Source organism: Anabrus simplex, chromosome 2 (genome assembly GCF_040414725.1).
Source record: "Anabrus simplex isolate iqAnaSimp1 chromosome 2, ASM4041472v1, whole genome shotgun sequence".
Lineage (NCBI taxonomy): Eukaryota > Metazoa > Arthropoda > Insecta > Orthoptera > Tettigoniidae > Anabrus > Anabrus simplex.
Window position 1 is genome coordinate 287,347,035 of NC_090266.1, and position 17,979 is coordinate 287,365,013.

General features: G+C 39.3%; 1 protein-coding gene across 2 annotated transcripts in view; it reads right to left on the reverse strand.

Moving 5' to 3' along the window:
- Positions 1-16,482, reverse strand: part of yrt (erythrocyte membrane protein band 4.1-like yurt) — a 454,068-nt gene extending 437,586 nt beyond the window's left edge. For both annotated transcript variants that reach the window (XM_067140591.2, XM_067140590.2), the window contains exon 1: positions 16,254-16,482. In XM_067140591.2, the coding sequence (XP_066996692.1) occupies positions 16,254-16,403 (150 nt within the window). In that variant the 5' untranslated portion in view covers positions 16,404-16,482. The remainder of the gene's footprint in view (positions 1-16,253) is intronic.
- Between the last annotated feature and the right edge of the window lie 1,497 nt (positions 16,483-17,979).

Consider the following 17,979-nt stretch of genomic DNA (forward strand, 5'->3'; position numbering starts at 1 on the left):
GCGAACCTGTGAACTGGAAGGATTACTATGGTAAGAATAACTCTAAGTGGTCCTAAGAAACATCCACAAGTCGTACCAGAACAAGACAACATAATATTGTAGTACGTCTCCCTGGGTTACACCCTCCCACTCGAACAGCTACTAAAGAAGATCCTTGCAAAGTGTGGAATTTTTTAATAACTGAGACTATGCTGCAAGATATAGTTACATGGACAAATGTGAAAATCCGGACAGAATGAATAAAGTATAAAAACCAACTGTCTTGTGATATGGCTTATACTGATGTCACTGAAATTAAGCTTTTACTGGGTTGCTACTATATTCTGCCATATTTAAATCTGATCACGAGGATATCTGATCTCTGTTTGCTACTGATGGTACAGGACGTGATATATTTCGGCGTGTTGTGAACTGTAACAGATTTGCATTACTCCTGTCCTTTCTGCGATTTGACAACCCTAGTAATTGAACAGAGTGAAAAGAACTAGATCCCGCTGCTCCCATTTCACAGATGTTCAATCAATTTGTTCAAAACTGTCAGAATGTTTACACCATTGAGACTGCTGCTTGTGTGGATGAGATGCTTGTAGCTTTCCGTGGCTGCTGCAAGTTCAAAGTTTTCATGCCTAACAAACCACGTAAGTACAGACTAAAAATCATGTGCCTTACCGATGCTCGCAACAACTACTTTCTCAATGGGTACATATATGTTGGGAAAGATTCAGATGGAACTACACCCTCCCCCGAAGAAAAGAATCTAGTATAGCCAACTCAAGCAGTGCTGCGCCTTTCTTCTCCTATACAAGGAACAAATAGGAACGTCACAGCTGACAACTGGTTCAGTTCAACTGAATTGATAATAGCACTGAAGGACAGAGGGCCAACATATATAGTGACCTTGAAAAAAAAAAGCAAGAAATACCTAATGAGTTCCTGCCCAATAGATAGCGAAAAGAAGGTATCTCGCTTTTGGGATTCATGAAAGATGCAACAACAGTGTCCTTTGTTCCAAAAAAAAAAAGGGCAAGGCCGTAATACTAATTTCATCAATGCATCATGATAAGTCCATCAATGATGAAACAGGCAAACCATCGATGATTTCCTACTACAATGGTACGAAATGGGGAGTAGACTCACTTGATGAGAAATGTGCTATCTACCCAACAAGTCGCAGAACTAGAAGGTGGTCAATGGCGATTTTCTTTCGAATTCTGGACATAAGTTTTGTAAATGCCTTCATTCTGTTCAGCTCCTATAAAGAGAATCCTGTAATTAAAAGGTTTGATTTTATGAAGACCTTGGCAGGACAGCTCGTGGAAGAACACATGCAGCGCAGGATGAAAAATCCTCACATTAGCCAGGAAGTCCGAGGGTGCATAAGAAGAGTTCTAGGAATTTGTGACGATAGCATCATGGGGAAAGAGGAAAAGCTTGAAAAACGAAAAACATGCTACACTTGTGACCCACGGAAGAAAAGAAAAACAGCGTACCTCTGTCAAATATGCAAAAAGCCGGTGTGCTTTGAGTGTACAAAGAAAGTGTGTAAAACGTGCATGGAAGATGTGTGATAACCTTGAGAAAAGAAAAGTTGACAGTAAACTTTGAAACTGTAAACGCAAGAGCACCACGAATGGCTTGAGAGGTCATTTATTGCCTGCTGAAGGTAGTGTTTTAAACATTTCTATTTTTTGCTTTAAACATATCCTAGTTCAGTTTTTATTTCATTTAATAATTAAATGGATAGTACTCCACTAATTTCATTCCATGATGAACATTACTACTTATTGAATTTTGTTAGATACGTCTATATGTACTCATGTACTTCCAACTAGTAGTTGCTACGGCATTGAGCATTTTTTTATAATTAAAATATTCCATATATTGCATCTCTGCTTCTTAAATCAAGCAGAGAATAATATAACATCACTATAGTTATTTTAATCCATTGTTTTATTATTGTGCCAAGAACAATACTAAATACAACAGCAGTATCTGAGACCGCACGTCTGTGATGACGACTCATATTACGCATGTCTGTGGTTGAGGGTTAATTTTTCTTTCCTGCTTAATTCAATTATAATTTACTAATTATGTATCTCATCTGTTAATAATTTGAAAACATTCTATATATTCTGTGCATTCTATTCTGAAGTAGGAAATGTGGCATTGGCATATGCAAATGGGGCAGAGTGTGCCTGTGATAGAACACTGACGAGAGTAAAAGAAAAGGAGACACCATGGTGGAATGAGAAGGTAAGAGAAGCAATGAAAGAAAAGGAGAAAGCATGGCAAGAATGGAAGAGAGATAAAAGAAGAAGAAAGAATCTTGATAATAAAAGGAAGTGTAAGAAATTGATAGGGAAGAAAAGTTGAGAAGAATGTACACAAAAAATGGAAAGAGATGTAGTTGGCATTAAAAGAATGCTGTATGGAATTATATGAAGTAATAGGAAAGAAAGGGTTTATTCAAAGCTGATGAAAGACGAAGATGTAGATTTAAGAACACATCATGAAGAAATAAGAAGATGGATTATTTTGATGAACTGCTGAATGCGAGGAATTGTGCGGAGGAGACGGTGGTAATACGGGTGATGGATGACTCAACAGTAGAAGATGATATAACCATGTCACAGGTGGAGTTAGCAGTTCGTAAAATGAAAATGGGGAAGGCACCAGGAATGGATGAAATCAGTGTGGAATAGCTACTGGACCTGTTGGATTACAGGGGGTGTACAGATTGTTAAAGTGCATATGGAGACAGAAACGTGCGAAAGAAGGCTGAAGAAAGAGAATAATAATACCGGTCTTTAAGAAGGGTAACAAAAAAGTGTGTGATAACTAAGGCTCGGAAGTTCATGCCCTAAAAAAGTAAGAAATATGCATGCAAATATGCTCTTAAAAACTTGAAAATATGCCTATACATTTATTCCTTGGAGGTTGAAACAGAAATGATCCCAATGTCAATGCTGAGTGATTAACCCTTAACTATGGACGTGCGGTCAACATGACCGCGGTGGAAAAGTAAACACGTGCCACACCTCGCTTATCGCCCTGCCAGTATATTTGCTTGCAGTACCTTTCTATTTTAAGATGACCTCTCCACTGTATGTATCTTATCTGTCATAAATAACCGTGCAGCTGCGATAAGAAGCTGATGAGTTTCGTAGCGGCCTGGGTGACCGCACGTCCATGGTTTGAAGCAGTCTTCAGTTGATAGTGCTGTGTGTAGCAATGAGTCAGCGTGCAGGTACTTCGGCGAGTGTCCGAACATGTGATGCAAATTACAAAGGAACAATTGCCGAGTGGTTTGAAGAAGACATGAGATGTGGACGATGGTGATAGTGAAAAAGAGAGTGATCACAATACCGATACTGAGACTGAAGGAAAGGGAGAAGAAGATGAAAGTTCCGCGCTACTGCCTGATGATTCACGTTCTAAGTGTTTTTATGGTAGAAATAGGTACAAATGGTCGTCTGCGGAACCTCCACAGAATGTGCGTACACCTCGTCACAATATCGTGATTCACCTTCCCGGTTTGCGCCCTTCAGCTCGAGTTGGAAACAGTGTGGATCCTGTTACGGCATGGACACTAATATTTAGTGAAGAAATGGTGAACTTACTAGTGCGATGGACAAATGTGAAACTCAGTGCAATGAGAAGTAATTACCGAAAGTCTACCCGACCAGAATTACAAAATGTTGACGCAGTTGAAATGAAAGCTTTTCTAGGCCTTCTTATTTATTCGGCGGTTTTCAAATCTAACAAAGAGGACATCGCTTCAGTCTTCGCAGCTGACGGTACGGGCCGTGAAATATTTCGTGTTGTGATGTCAGGTACAAGGTTTTCCATTCTCCTGTGCAGCCTGCGTTTTGACAATCCTGAAGACAGAACGCAGCGGAGAGAGACAGATCCTACTGCACCCATATCTGAGCTTCTGAATATGTTGATTCAGAACTCTCAAGGGTGTTACTCCATTGGCACAAATGCAACAGTAGATGAGATGCTAACTGGTTTCAGAGGTCGGTGTAAGTTCAGAATGTATATTCCGAACAAGCCCGAGAAATATGGAGTGAAATTGATGTGCCTAACCGATTCGAAAAATAGTTATTTGTACAATGCATATATTTATGCAGGGAAGGACACTGATGGAATAGGTCTTTCAAGGGAAGACAGAAAATTTTCAAAGCCAAGTCAGGCAGTTCTTCGTTTATCGGAACCAATACAGGGTACAAATAGAAATATAACAGCTGACAATTGGTTCACCTCAGTGGAGCTTGTTCAGGAGCGGAGGAAAAGGGGACTCACTTATGTTGGGACAGTAAGAAAGAACAAGAAGGAAATTCCAACTAACTTCTTGCCTTCCAAGCAGAGAAAGGTCGGTTCATCTGTGTATGGCTTCACGAAAGACATAACTCTTCTCTCACACGTTCCGAAAAGAAACAAAGCTGTTTTGTTAGTATCCTCTATGCACCATGGGAAAGCAACTCATGCGGACACGGGGAAGGAAGAGATGATTCAGTTTTATAATTCTACGAAGTCTGGAGTAGATACTTTGGATCAGATGTCAGCCAACTACTGCACAGGTAGAAGAACAAGAAGGTGGCCGAAGGCAGTCTTCTTCCGTATCGTCGATATTGCAGCTGTGAATGCGAATATCTTGCATCAGTCCTATCGCGAGAGCCCCCAAATGACCAGGCAACATTTTCTGAAAGAACTTACTGCTCAACTCACTAGGCCACACATGATAAGAAGATTATCAAATCCGAGGATCCCAAGAGATATTCGAGGCGCTATCTCTAGAATTTTGAGCATCCCTGCGGAGCGTATCAACATTTCCGAGGATAAGCTTGAAAAACGGATAACTTGTCGTCTATGCCCACCAGCAAAGAAGAGAAAAACATATTACAAGTGCTACAGATGTGAAAAACCAGTATGCTTGGAGTGTACAAGGAAGATCTGCTTTGAATGTGTTGAGCGAGAGTAACATTGAGGGCCAAGTTCAGTGCTTGCAATTTCCACCCCAACAAGAGATCAGTCTAATGTGTCATTAATTTTCAGTGCAGTGGTTATCAAACATCTTTAATACCCAAGTTAGGGTCAATTTCTGTTGATAGTGTAAAGGATGTGTGTGTTTAAATGGAACAGTGTATTCTGAAAAACGAAAATTGCTGCGACTGCAATCTGAAGGTATCAGGGTTATACAAATTGACAAATGGAAAATATTTTTGTGGTTTTGGGTTCAATAAAGTGTAATTATTCAAATAAAAGCAGCTAGCAATTTATCTCATTAACCGTCCCTTCCGTAGTCAAATTAATTTTCATGCGGTCTCAGTGACCTCACGTCCATGTTGATGTCACTGAAAATGTACGTCAATAGTTAAGGGTTAACTGCACTTCACAACCATCACTTTGCACAAATTTTCAACTGAAAAACATCGTCTGTTGTCTCGCAAAACAATTTTGTAACGTGAAAAACTTCTTTCCACATTACAAGATGTTATTGGAGCATATTTAAATGGTAACTTCTCAACGGAAAGAGGCAAGTCCCTAGTGTGACAGACGGTTTTCCTTCGAGAATGTTTCGAATATCGCACAACTGTTTATAACCAGGACTTTTTGAAGTTACATAATTTATTTTTTCTTTCACATTTTGTCCTATACTACCAGGAACAGAATTTAGATTGGATATCGTTTATTCGAAAACAGCATTTCCTTTAAGGGAGATCCTACAGCTTCCAGTGACGTTATGGCGGCTGGCAAAAAAGAAAAATGAACATTTACAAAAACAAGATTCTCTTCTAACTCAGTGCCTGACAGAATATTTTGCACAGTTTGTATTGATGCAGCTTCATTCTAGTCCAATGAATTAACAACCTCTTTGAATACTTCTATGTGCTGAGCATAATACAAAGCTGCATCTAGCCATGTTCTCCATCGTGTTAACACTGGGGCAGGAGGAAGTGGGATATTGGGTGCTGTTGATCTTAACAACTTGACACTTGAAGGAGATTTAACAAAAATTTTCTTTGAACAGGCCACAAATCGATCTACCAACGGGAAAGAATTGCATATTGTCTCAGCAATACGATTAAGAGCCTGTGCCTAACAAGTTATATGAACTAAGTTAGGAAAAATACCTTTCAGTGTTAGTCCTGATTTTACCATATAAGTACCTGTATCGGTAACAAGTAAAAGTAGCCGGTCGTATTTGACTCCACGTGGCCATAATAATTTCAGTGAGTCCATCACACACTGCATTACAGTTACATTGTTAGTGGCTGACAATTCACACACATTAAGAAGATATGGTATCGTCTTTTGTTCCTTATTTAAGGCACCCACAATTACATTAGCAATAAATCGGCCCTCAGAATCAGTTGTTTCATCAATAGAAAACCACACAAACTGATCCACTAATTCAATTTGTAAATCTGACAATACATTATTGTAACAAGATCCTACGTAAGTCTTACGCAATGTACTTGCTTGAGGCACATGTTGTCGAGTGTATTTGACAAGAAAATGTTTTTATGTGGAGTTATTAATTTTATACAAGCAGGGACGAATGCTGGTCATGAAAGTCAGGCTTGCTCTTCCATTCGTGAAAGTTGGTGGGATGGGACATGCATAGTTCTGAATGAATAAAATTCATAAACCCAAAAATCGCTAAACCACATGAACATTTTAATCATGCATTCAAACTGGTTACGTCACACCTTCAAGAATGGCCAAAAGAATAACAATCATACAAATTTCATAATTATTAACAAATCATGACAAGCCAGTGATTATATAATTTAAAGAAGTAAACAACAAACTATGTACACAGAAAAATTACAACTATTTATTAGTTCTTCCTACTTGAAAACAAACTCTACTCTGCGGCTTCTCTTTACAAAACCATCAATAACTTCATCATAGAAAGAGCACTGTAATCTAATTTTTGCAAGCAATTCTTTTTCAATCGACAACATAGCTTATATACAGAGAACGAACGTACATATTCTCTGTTTTTCTCCCTGTGCTGTGTCTTTAAATCTAGCAGCGCCGGGCAGGGCCTACCATTCTTATTAATGTCTGTTTTCTCTTGGATAGTCCTCCGAGAAAATAGATTTGATAACAAGCTGTCAATAATGCACGGTTCGGAACCCATTGCAGCACGTCAAATCATTCAGAATAGATGATCAGGAACTTACAGTACACTACTCACTGACACAACACACTAGATCTGTAGCTCTCAGACCAGAGCTTCCAACTACACATTACAAACGTGATAGCTTGCAACCGGCCTTGGAGAGAAGAAACCTGCGCGCGCATACATTTCTCGCTGCATCGGCAGCTCCGCTGAAGCTCCTAAGATACGAGCAAGCCTCGCTGGACTCGCCAAGATAAATGCAACATGCGATCTGTATAATGCAGATCTATTACAGATACGGTACATATTGAATTTTTTTAACTCGCCTGCTTTAGAAAAATATTGCGCTTGCGCAGCAAGCGTAGCATGCTCGGAGAAATCGCCCCTGTATACAAGGGAATATCAGCAGCTAAAAATGCTTGGCACAAGTCGTAAGAAAATTCACTAATCCTACTTCCTAAACACTCTAATAGTTGTTTTTGAACAGGCTCTTTATTTGCGAGTTTGCTAGTTAAATTCTCCTTATGTTTTGCTGTGTTAATGTGTTGAACTATTTGAAATCTTTTCTCATTCCCTGTAGTTTTCTTACACGCTCCACAAAACAGTACCCTATTATCTGTAGATATTAAGTCACCTGAAAACTCCTTCTGTAAATTTGTTAATCTTCAACTCGAAGTTGCTCTTATTTTTTGGCATTTAAAGAACTTTTTAACGGACACTTTATATGCGAAACATAGTTTAGTCACAACCAGTTCACAACACCGTTACACGACTCAATGGACAGCCAGTCGACAGCTAAGCACAAAACATAAGGGTAGATGATGAAACAGGGGATTCACTGCGTGACATCATAACTCCTCACCGCGTGACAAGTTGCATCATCATGCGCAACATTACTGCCAACATCAACCTGATGAAAAAACCTGATTTAAAAAATACTGTAAAATACCATTAAACTGATTAAAATATACCATATAGGTGCTAAAACATTAAAATATGATGCATTTATCAAAATCACGAAAATATGCAGTTATATGCACCATTAAAGCATGTTCAAATGACTGAAAATTCCATCATTCGTGCACATAATGTATAAGCATACATTTTTAACCCCTAAAGAAAAACATGCAAATGCATGAACTTCCGAGCCCTAGTGATAACTGTAGAGGAATCACTCTCTTATCATGACTGGCAAAAATACTGGAAAGAATATTAGAGAGGAGAATGAGAAGAAAGATTTGAGGAGAGTTGCAAGAGGAACAGTATGTCTTTAGAAGTGGAAAATCTACAGTTGACCAAATCTTCAACATGAGGCAATTCATGTAAAAGAGATGGAAATATGAAAAGGATCTGGTCATGACATTCATAGATCTAACAACGGCATACAATGGTGTTCCCAAGGAGAAAGTGTGGGAAACTATGGTCAAAAATGATAAGTAGGGAGGAGAGTAGAATTAAAGCCACTGAAATGAAATACCTAAGAAGTACGATAGGAGAGACAAAAAAAAGACAGATTGAGAGATGAAAATGTGAGAAAGGAGGTCAGAATGGAAAACCTAAATAAGAGAATTGATAGGGGTAAACTAGGATGGTTTGGACATGTACAGGGTGGAGGAGGAAAGAATACCAAAACAGAGATGGAGCTGAAGTTTGAGGGAAAAAGAGTGAGAGGAATAACCTAGAACAAGGTGGATTGATTCAATAAAGAAGAAGAAATCTGAAATGGGACAAAATGATAAAAGAGGAACGGTAGGAGAGAGGAAGGTGGAGAAATTCCATTAATGCCCTGACCTGGCAGGAGCTGGATAAGGGAAAAGAAGGAGGAGGAAGAGGAGGATCTGTTACCTGTGTAAGCTGTTAATAATTAGAAAACATTCTACAGGGTCTTTATTTATGCTTGGAAGGGAGTCTATCGCTCGAAGTTGGCCGCTGATGACAGGTAGCTATCGGCCACTGGTGCGCGCGGTTTCCGGCACTCTGCAGTTGATGAGAGCTGAACTCTGAGATAGTAGGGTGTTCAATGAAGCTACTGCGTACTGTATGTCGTATTGTATAGTGTTTTATTGTGATTGTGTATGTGAAATATTTGTTACATGAACATGTATATCTGCATAATACTTACATTAAGTGCAGAAAATCGTACGCTCGGACAAGACAAAAGTTTCGAGTGAAATTTCCAGGGAGACCTATTCCTGTCAATCAGACAATAAAACAACTGGCCAAGAGATTCAAACCTACAGGTTCAGTAAACAATAAAAATAGACGTAAAGGTCGTTATCTCCTTACTGAAGCGTGTTTGGTACGAGGATCATGAGTAAAAATCTGTGGCCCCCTCGTAGCCCAGATTTAACGGCACATGATTTTTATTTGTGGGGAATGTTAAAAAATGTAGTTTATGGGAACAACCCTCACACACTAGATGAATATATGAGGTGCAATTGCATCCATGAGTGCTGAAGAACTTGGTAGAGTAACCGAAAACTTCATTAGGAGATGCCGATTATTTTGGCAGCGCATGGGGAACATTTTCAGCATAAACTGTAAAAATGGTAAGTAAAATGCATGATAAATGCATGATAAATGCATGATGATGATTTTTTTAACATAAACTGTAAGCATGGTGAGTAAAATACATGATAATGATTTTGAGCACCGTACTCTGCCGTACATACGCACGCACGGTAGCCGGCAACTGAACCGTCACTGGCGGCCAAGGTTGAGCGAGAAAGTCCCTTCCAAGCATAAATAAAGACCCTGTATATATTGGATATTTTATAAGCTTTAGCTACTTTGGTAAATGTACTGTACGTCACGTACTTTTGATTCAATTTGTAAAATGTTAACATAAACTTAGGCTTATTATGATCAACAAATTCAACCATCTGACTGACAACAGGCCCTACAACACACATGAATTCATCTATAGCCAATATGTCTATCATGCATTTAATCTGTATCATTTATAACCAACTTGCTATGCTATTCAAGTGGCAATTAATATCCGTAACGTAAGATTATACCTATTGGCATATTTGAATAACTGATTATCCCTATTTTCTTGCTTGTTTAGAGGGGATTAACATCTAGGTCTAGGCCCCATCCAAATATTATACACAAAAATAAGAATAGTCCGAGCACTAGCATCCACTCCACAGCATAAATGACAATATAGTGCAAAGTAAATGGTGCAAATCTTACCTTGTATTACTTGTGAGAGTGATGTGTTCACGACAAATGTTAGGGACCACCAACCCACCTCTAGAATTACATTTATTTTTATAACCTAATATCATAAATAGTGTAACATTTTCTAAAACACCACTGCAATTAGCTGAAATTCATGGAATTTAGAGTTGCTCCCAGAATTCAACACAGATAGGTTTCATTACCAACTACCATATAATAAACACTCCTAAGCAACATCTTCACTGCTAAGCCAATGGTCAGACACAAAACAATGTTCCTGTTCTGTGGGATCACACTGTCTTTGAGAGGCTCTATGTTATGCACCCCTGCATGTTAGACCAATGGGTTTTGACACTAACCAGGATATGTGCAGACAAATAGGCCTAAAGAAAGAGTGCTTCAGTAACTGAGAACAGTTTGTAGAAAGTAAACTAAGTCTCTAGGAACAAAAGGCAAGCATGATACAATGATCTGCTGCATGCTGCAGTAGAGTATCTAGCAACTAGTCTGTGGTGTGGATACTTGAGTTCTACCCTGAAACGCAGCTTCCTATAATTGGTAGATGCTGTCCGCTCTCGTCAGAGGCTCTGCCTTACAAGGGATGCACCAAGGTATTAACAGCCGCACAAAATTTATATTTATGAAATTTAACATCGCATGCCAGTAGAAAACTGCTGAATAGCTGTGTGTGTGATTGTGTTATGGACAGATAGTATAGTTAATAAATTTGGCATTAAATACCTTCAATTGCCCAGCTCCATAGTCAAGTAGTCAGCATCATGGCCTTCAATCCGTGAGGCCCCAGGTTCGATTCCTGGCCAGGTCAAGGTATTTTAATCATAAATGGTTAATTCCATTGGCTCGGGGACTGGGTGTTTGTGCTGTCCCAACATTCCTGCAACTCATATACCACATACAACACCATCCTCCACAACACTAACACGCAGCTTCCTGTACATAGCAGATGACACCTAACCTCACTGGAAAGTCTGCCATAGGACTGCACAAGGCTAGCAATAGCTATGCAAAATAATAATTATTATTATTATTATTACCAGCAATTGTTAACTGTATTTTTATATCACTTGTGGTGAAGTCTAACAGAGGGCCATTTTTGAACATGTAAATAAATAAATAAATAAATAAATAAATAAATAAATAAATAAATAAATAAATAAATAAACATCCTTCCTACATGCGGCATTATCTCCACCACTTAATTACATTTCTTCATTCTATTATCATCTACACTTCCTCTCACGAGTCTTCCATTCCATGTCTTCTTGAACTGTTGCCACACCACCAACCTATAGCAGGTACCAAGCAGTCACCCAAAAATTCATCTTGAATGGATGAATAAAGTAAATAAGTGATCAGACTGCATCTTATTTCATGGAACGGTCATTGAACTGTCAGCTGGGCTATGTAGACAGCAAAGTGCTACCCTTCTGAACCCAGGTTGGCAACTTCAATCCAGCTCAGTTCATTGGTATTTGAAGGTACTCAAATATGCCCATCTTATCTCAGTAGATTTACCATTACGTAACAGAACTCCCGAGAGTCAAAATTCTGTCACCTAACTGCAAATTATGCCATGTATACATGGGCTTTGGCATCCAACGGATCCATGGGAAGATATGTCTGACGAACGGATTACACGCCCCAAGTGATGACTGTGTCTGCCGACTTTGTCACATGCCCTGTTCATGTTATCACTTAATGAACTGTTCCAACAGAACACAATCTCTCAGTGCATTTGCTAAAGATTGGTGAAAGAATTGTGAATCATGTTGCCATTGATGCTTTCACGGCCCGTACTTATAGACATGATGCTTTATAGGCTTAAGGGCTTATGCCGTTTCAAGAAAATAAAGTGAAATTCTTTACGTTTCGCAGAGAACTGTGCTCTGCGACATCAGAAGAAAATCACGACTGTCCACGAGAAAGGCTTCTTAAACAACGACTTTTTGAAATTTAGACGTTATAATAGAAGTGGAAAAGGTATGTTCATTCGTCACCAGATGGCTCCCTGGACATGGCACAGCGCCAGCTTTCTGGTGACAAATGAACGTACCATTTCCACTTCTATTATAATGTCTAAATTTCAAAAAGTCATTGTTTAAGAAGCCTTTCTCGTGGGCAGTCGAGATTTTCTTCTGATGACGCAGAGCACAGTTCTCTGCGAAACGTAAAGAATTTCACCTTTGTTTCTTGAAACGGCATAAGCCCAAAAGCCTATACAGCATCAATTGTGAATCATGTATTACTCGCACACTTTTTAGTGATAGATGGACACCCTAGTCTGAATCGGTCGGCCTTGGCAATCTTCGAGATTCGTACTGGCAACCTTTGAAACACAAACTATGAATTGCTTATGCACCGCTGTACGACATCTGGTGTACAGTTTACGTACTAGTACTGTTGTTGTTTACACAGCAAAGCCAACCTATAGAATTCATGCTAGGAACAAGATTCGCATCGAGAAATGTTATATGTGTGTGTGACACAGTTGCTGGCTAAAGATAATAAAGGTTTAGAAAATTCATATCGATCGATCATATTACCGATTCAATTCAGATTTCATTTACCTTCAGGGTAAAAATCAGAACAACTTACATTTTCCAGCGCACGCATCTGGCGCGATTTGCACTGTCATTTGTATCTCTCGCTCTCGCGCGCCTCACGAAGGACTTAATCGTGCGGTGGACAGAGCTGCCAACTGTTCATATAAAGAACTAGTCCTAGTGCAGCGGCGCTACTTTTGAATTTACGAATCTCGTGACAAAGCCAATGGTCTGGATTGGTTAGGCATTGGTCTGGATCAAGCAAAGGGGGTCTGGGGGTGTAAGCCCCCACATTAGAAGCCGCCATTGTCTCGTGACTAAGCCATTGGTCTGGATCAAGCAAAGGGGGTCTGGGGGCATAAGCCCCCAGGTTAGAAGCCGCGAAGCGGCCCTAGGCCTCTAGTATCCCAGTAACAACTCCACTGGTCTGGATTGGTTAGGGTAGATTAGTGACAAAGCCATTGGTCTGGACTGGTTAGACCATTGGTCTGGATCAAGCAAAGCTGCCCTAGGCCTCTAGTATCCCGCGTGACACATCCATTGGTCTGGATTAGTTAGGGTAGGTTAGTGACAAAGCCATTGGTCTGGATTGGTTAGGCCATTGGTCGGCTACTTGGCAGAGTTCCTGTTTAAGACGAACTTTCCAGCTGACACGAGGGTGCACGAGCTTTTTAAAGCTGCAAGCGTGCTGTACCCTCCCCTACATTAAGGTGAGTTGAATAGAGTTCTTTCTTTAACCCTGACAGTAACACCATACGTTTTTCTGACGTGTTGTGCGAATGAATGCCATCTATTCCTCTTAAGGAGGGGAGAGTTATCCCCTCCACCACCTCTATTCCTTGTTCATTCCATCTGGTAACTTTAATGTAACTTTAAATGATAGGCTTTGAGTGACACGTCTTCGAAACGTGTGGTGTAACTAAAGCGATATTTACAGACGTGTTACTGTCAGGGTTAAAGATTGCATTCACTTGTGTATTTATTGTGCAGTTGTGTATTTCTTGTGCGCGGGTTGGTAATGGAATTCATTTTACTTCATTGCTGGGAGTGACGTCATATCCCATTGTGTCTCACCCAATGGAAATGCTGGTACGTAGTTAGGCGATGGACTATGGCACGTTATAAATTGAATTAGGTTATAAAAGCAAAATTACTTCTGGGGGACGGTGGGTGGGTTCTTAACTGTCGCAGTGAACACATCTCTCCTCTACAAGGTATTCCACTTACGATTTCTAACATATTACATCCTTATCATGCTATAAAAGTAATGTAAGTCTTACTAAATTTCTACCCCATTCGGTTGGCAGTATTACCGGAACCAGGAGAGCTCCCTCCCTACTCCTCACCCCATACACAAATCTATCACTAAAAAGTATGCAAGTAATACATGATCCACTATATATCTATGGATATTATTAAGTATGTAATGCCTGTGTTGACTTCACATTATATTATTAATACAGTATTATTATGACTGAAATCACGATTTTCAATTAGGCCCTATATCTGACTATACAGATGAAGTTAAGAACTCTGTCTACATGTGGCCTAACATTGAGGTAGTAAGTCCCTAATTACACAATAGCAATATCTGCTAAACCATAGTTTTACAAACCTATTAACACTTCTTCTTTCACCCTCACTTTTCCCCACACGTGTTGAAGTTGCGAGTGTGATCTGTGTTGCAAATGTGGACTAGGCCTAGTTTTACAGCTGGACGTTTTTCTGTTGTGGTTGGCAGTGTGGTGGTCATTAGGATAAATGAAAACAATCAGTCTTTGAGTCCGGACAATTAAACTAAAGTCGGCTAAAGTCCCTGGCCCTGGTAGGAATGGAACCCAGGTCCCTCTGAACCGGAAGCCACTACTCTAGCCATTCAGCCTATTAACACTAATACCTTGCGCGTATCGAAGTGGTGGGGCTTCACACAGATTACACAAAGTAATTAGCAAAGTGGAAACGTGTAATAAGCAGATGTTCACAAAAGGGAAGAAACAACTATTTCCTTTAACCTTACTGGATTTGGTATCCGTATTTTCATTTTTTTATGTTTCATGTTTAGTTTAATACTTTAATATTATAAAAATGTAGTTACTGTGATCATAAATCTGTATTGTATTATAAGAAGACGCTACATAAAGGGGCTTTTCAGCCTCAGTGGCATGTAAATCATGATCAATAAATTCAAATTCAAATTCACTAACAAAGTGGGTCTTATGGTGAAAATGTGATAGGAAAGGGCTGGAGTGGGAAGGAAAAGGCCGTGGCCTTAATTAGTGTACAGTCCGAGCATTTGCCTCGTGTGAAAATGGGAAACCACGAAAAACCATCTTCAGGGCTGCCAACAGCAGGGATCGAACCCACTATCTCCTGAATGCAAGCTCACAGCTGTGCAACCCTAACCAGACGACCAACTCGTTCAGTGCAAAGAAACCAAAGAAGAAGTACAGTGTAACAAGTTTCCTTCTAATATCTTAGAAAGGCAAGTCATGCATAGGATGACTACGAGATATCAGCCAGACGACAGAACACAACATAATTACTGCTGTGTACAGAAATTATTATTATTATGCCTGTTTTCACAATTTCTGCAATGAGCATTACAACACTTCCTCAGATGTTTTAAAGTGTAGAAACCGTGCAAGTATTTCCTTTACTCAGTGTGTTACATAAGATCAACAGCCTGCCTAATTAAACTAGCAAATTATATAAACATCGGAATAAATTGCATATATCAGGTGTGTACTTGAATGGATAGCAATATACTTTAACAAATGTATAGCAATACCTGATATTTTTTTTTTTTTTTTTTTTTTTTTTTTTTACAATCTGCTTTACGTCGAACCGACACAAATAGGGCTTAAGGCAACGATGGCATACGAAAGGGCTCCGTGGGGAGGAGGCGATCGTGGCCTTAATTATGCCCGGTGTGAAATTAGGAAACCACGGAACACCATCTCCAGGGCTGTCGACAGTGGGGTTCCAACCCACTATCTCCCGAATTCAAACTGACAGTAACGTGACCCAAACCACACAACCACTTGCTCGGTCACTGTATACTATTATGCAGTTTTACGCATGACATTTTGCAAATAGGAGAGAAAAATTATCGTGTGTTAGCCTACACGTTGTAAATGTTAGAAATGACAATATAAAAGAAACCATGGAACACGCTTGAGGGCAGAATTAACATGAGCAATATGCTAACCTTAAAATGTGCACATCTCTAAAATAGGCCTAAAATCTCCTGCATAATGCTGCGCTACTGGGCAGTACACAGTTTCAGGTTATAGAAGTTAAGATAAACAAGATAAACACAACCATGAATGAAATATATAAATACAGTAAATCTACATTTTCCAACTTACCGACAAATCAATTGACAAATCAGTCCCATCTAGAAGTATCACCTTACACTGGACAAGATTTTTGTTGACCACGGATCTTGACGATCCAGATTTGATTTGCGTCGATTTTTGGGCATTGCGTCCTTTCCTTCGACTTAAGAACCTCAACATGATAAAATATTTCCCGAGGCATACACCATCAAGTATTCCTTCAATAGATAAACGTTAACATCAACACATGCACATCATACACAAAACATCCTCTTACAGAAACGTCATAAACATTCTCATTGATGCATTCTCTTTGATAAACACCCACCAACGAAAAACACTCTAAGGGTAAACACATACAAGGGGAAGCACATCGAACTGCAATCACAGACTAATATATACAGTCGCGAAGCGTTAATAACAAGAAGGCACTGCCTTCGTGATGTACAGGCCGTAGTGTACCTCCGATGACGTCACGCAAAGAGGCGAACTGTTTCCTCCGTCTGAACCGTGTAATGCAAGGACATGATGCGTCTGTACCTTGTAATTATGAAATATTCACAAAAGTTGCATTAATATTGCATGTGAGATCACTAAAACCTGTAATCGCATCATAACTCGTAAGTCAGGTCTGTGTAATTTTGGGAGAAGTAGGTTTGAAGTGCGATCTACGCGGTCAAAGCTTCAGTGTTTTACTCGTTAATGTACCCAACAAATAATTAGCCTATTATGAATTAATACAAATATGGGAGACAACAAACGTGCAATAATAAACTTTACTTTCATACCTCTAGATGGCCATAAATAGTCACTTCCCATATTCACGGAAACTGCCGAGGAATGGTTTTTACGCGCATTCATTTTGGGGAGAAAAGGCAGCGTGTACTCAACATCACGAACCCAAAAAATAACCATATGTAGGTTCCATTGGTTACTGTCCACTTTTATACATTTTCTGTCTCAACAAAAGAATGTTCTGCTGTAAATCTGTGTAACAAGAAAGTCAAAAGTAGAACTCATCATCAGTTCTGGAAAATGACTGAAACATACACCTTTATTCTTCGTAACAGGTATTTTTTTAGGTTGGTATTTTAGTTTTTCATAAAGGTAACCCGCCCCCATACGGAGAAAATGAAAATATTAATGTATATTTACTTGTATAGTTGTATTTCGGCGTGGTACGCACAAGTTCTTAGCATTGTGACAAATGTGAACTTTCACACACTGTATATAAGTTTGTAACACATTATATTTCCGCAAAAAAGTCTTATACGATAACAATTAAATGAATAAATTACACGAGAATTATTACGTCCCTTGAATTTACATTACTCACCACGTGAAGATACCATGCCTAACCTAAACAATGAAGTCTCATTATTTTAATAACAGCTGTTTACGTAAATCCTGATGTGATAAATTTAAAGAAAAAACATGCAATATAATTAAATATAAATTTTTGTTCTCAACGGTCACAATTATCCTAAGAATTTCCCCAATCCTTATGGATTACATTCACAAGTACAATATTTAACATTCGCTTAGCTCGCCTCAATTGATCAGCTGATTGGCTTGGCGCGCTTTCTACAGTATGGCCTGTATATTACGAAGGCAGTGAAGAAGGTGATATTTGACCGTTGGTGCGATACTAGCACCTCTAGCGGCGAGGTAGAGATAACTTGTAGCAGACAACAGGGAACGTATTCCCACTACAGTCTAAACTGGTCGTAACTTCTGAACCATTCATGCAAATAAT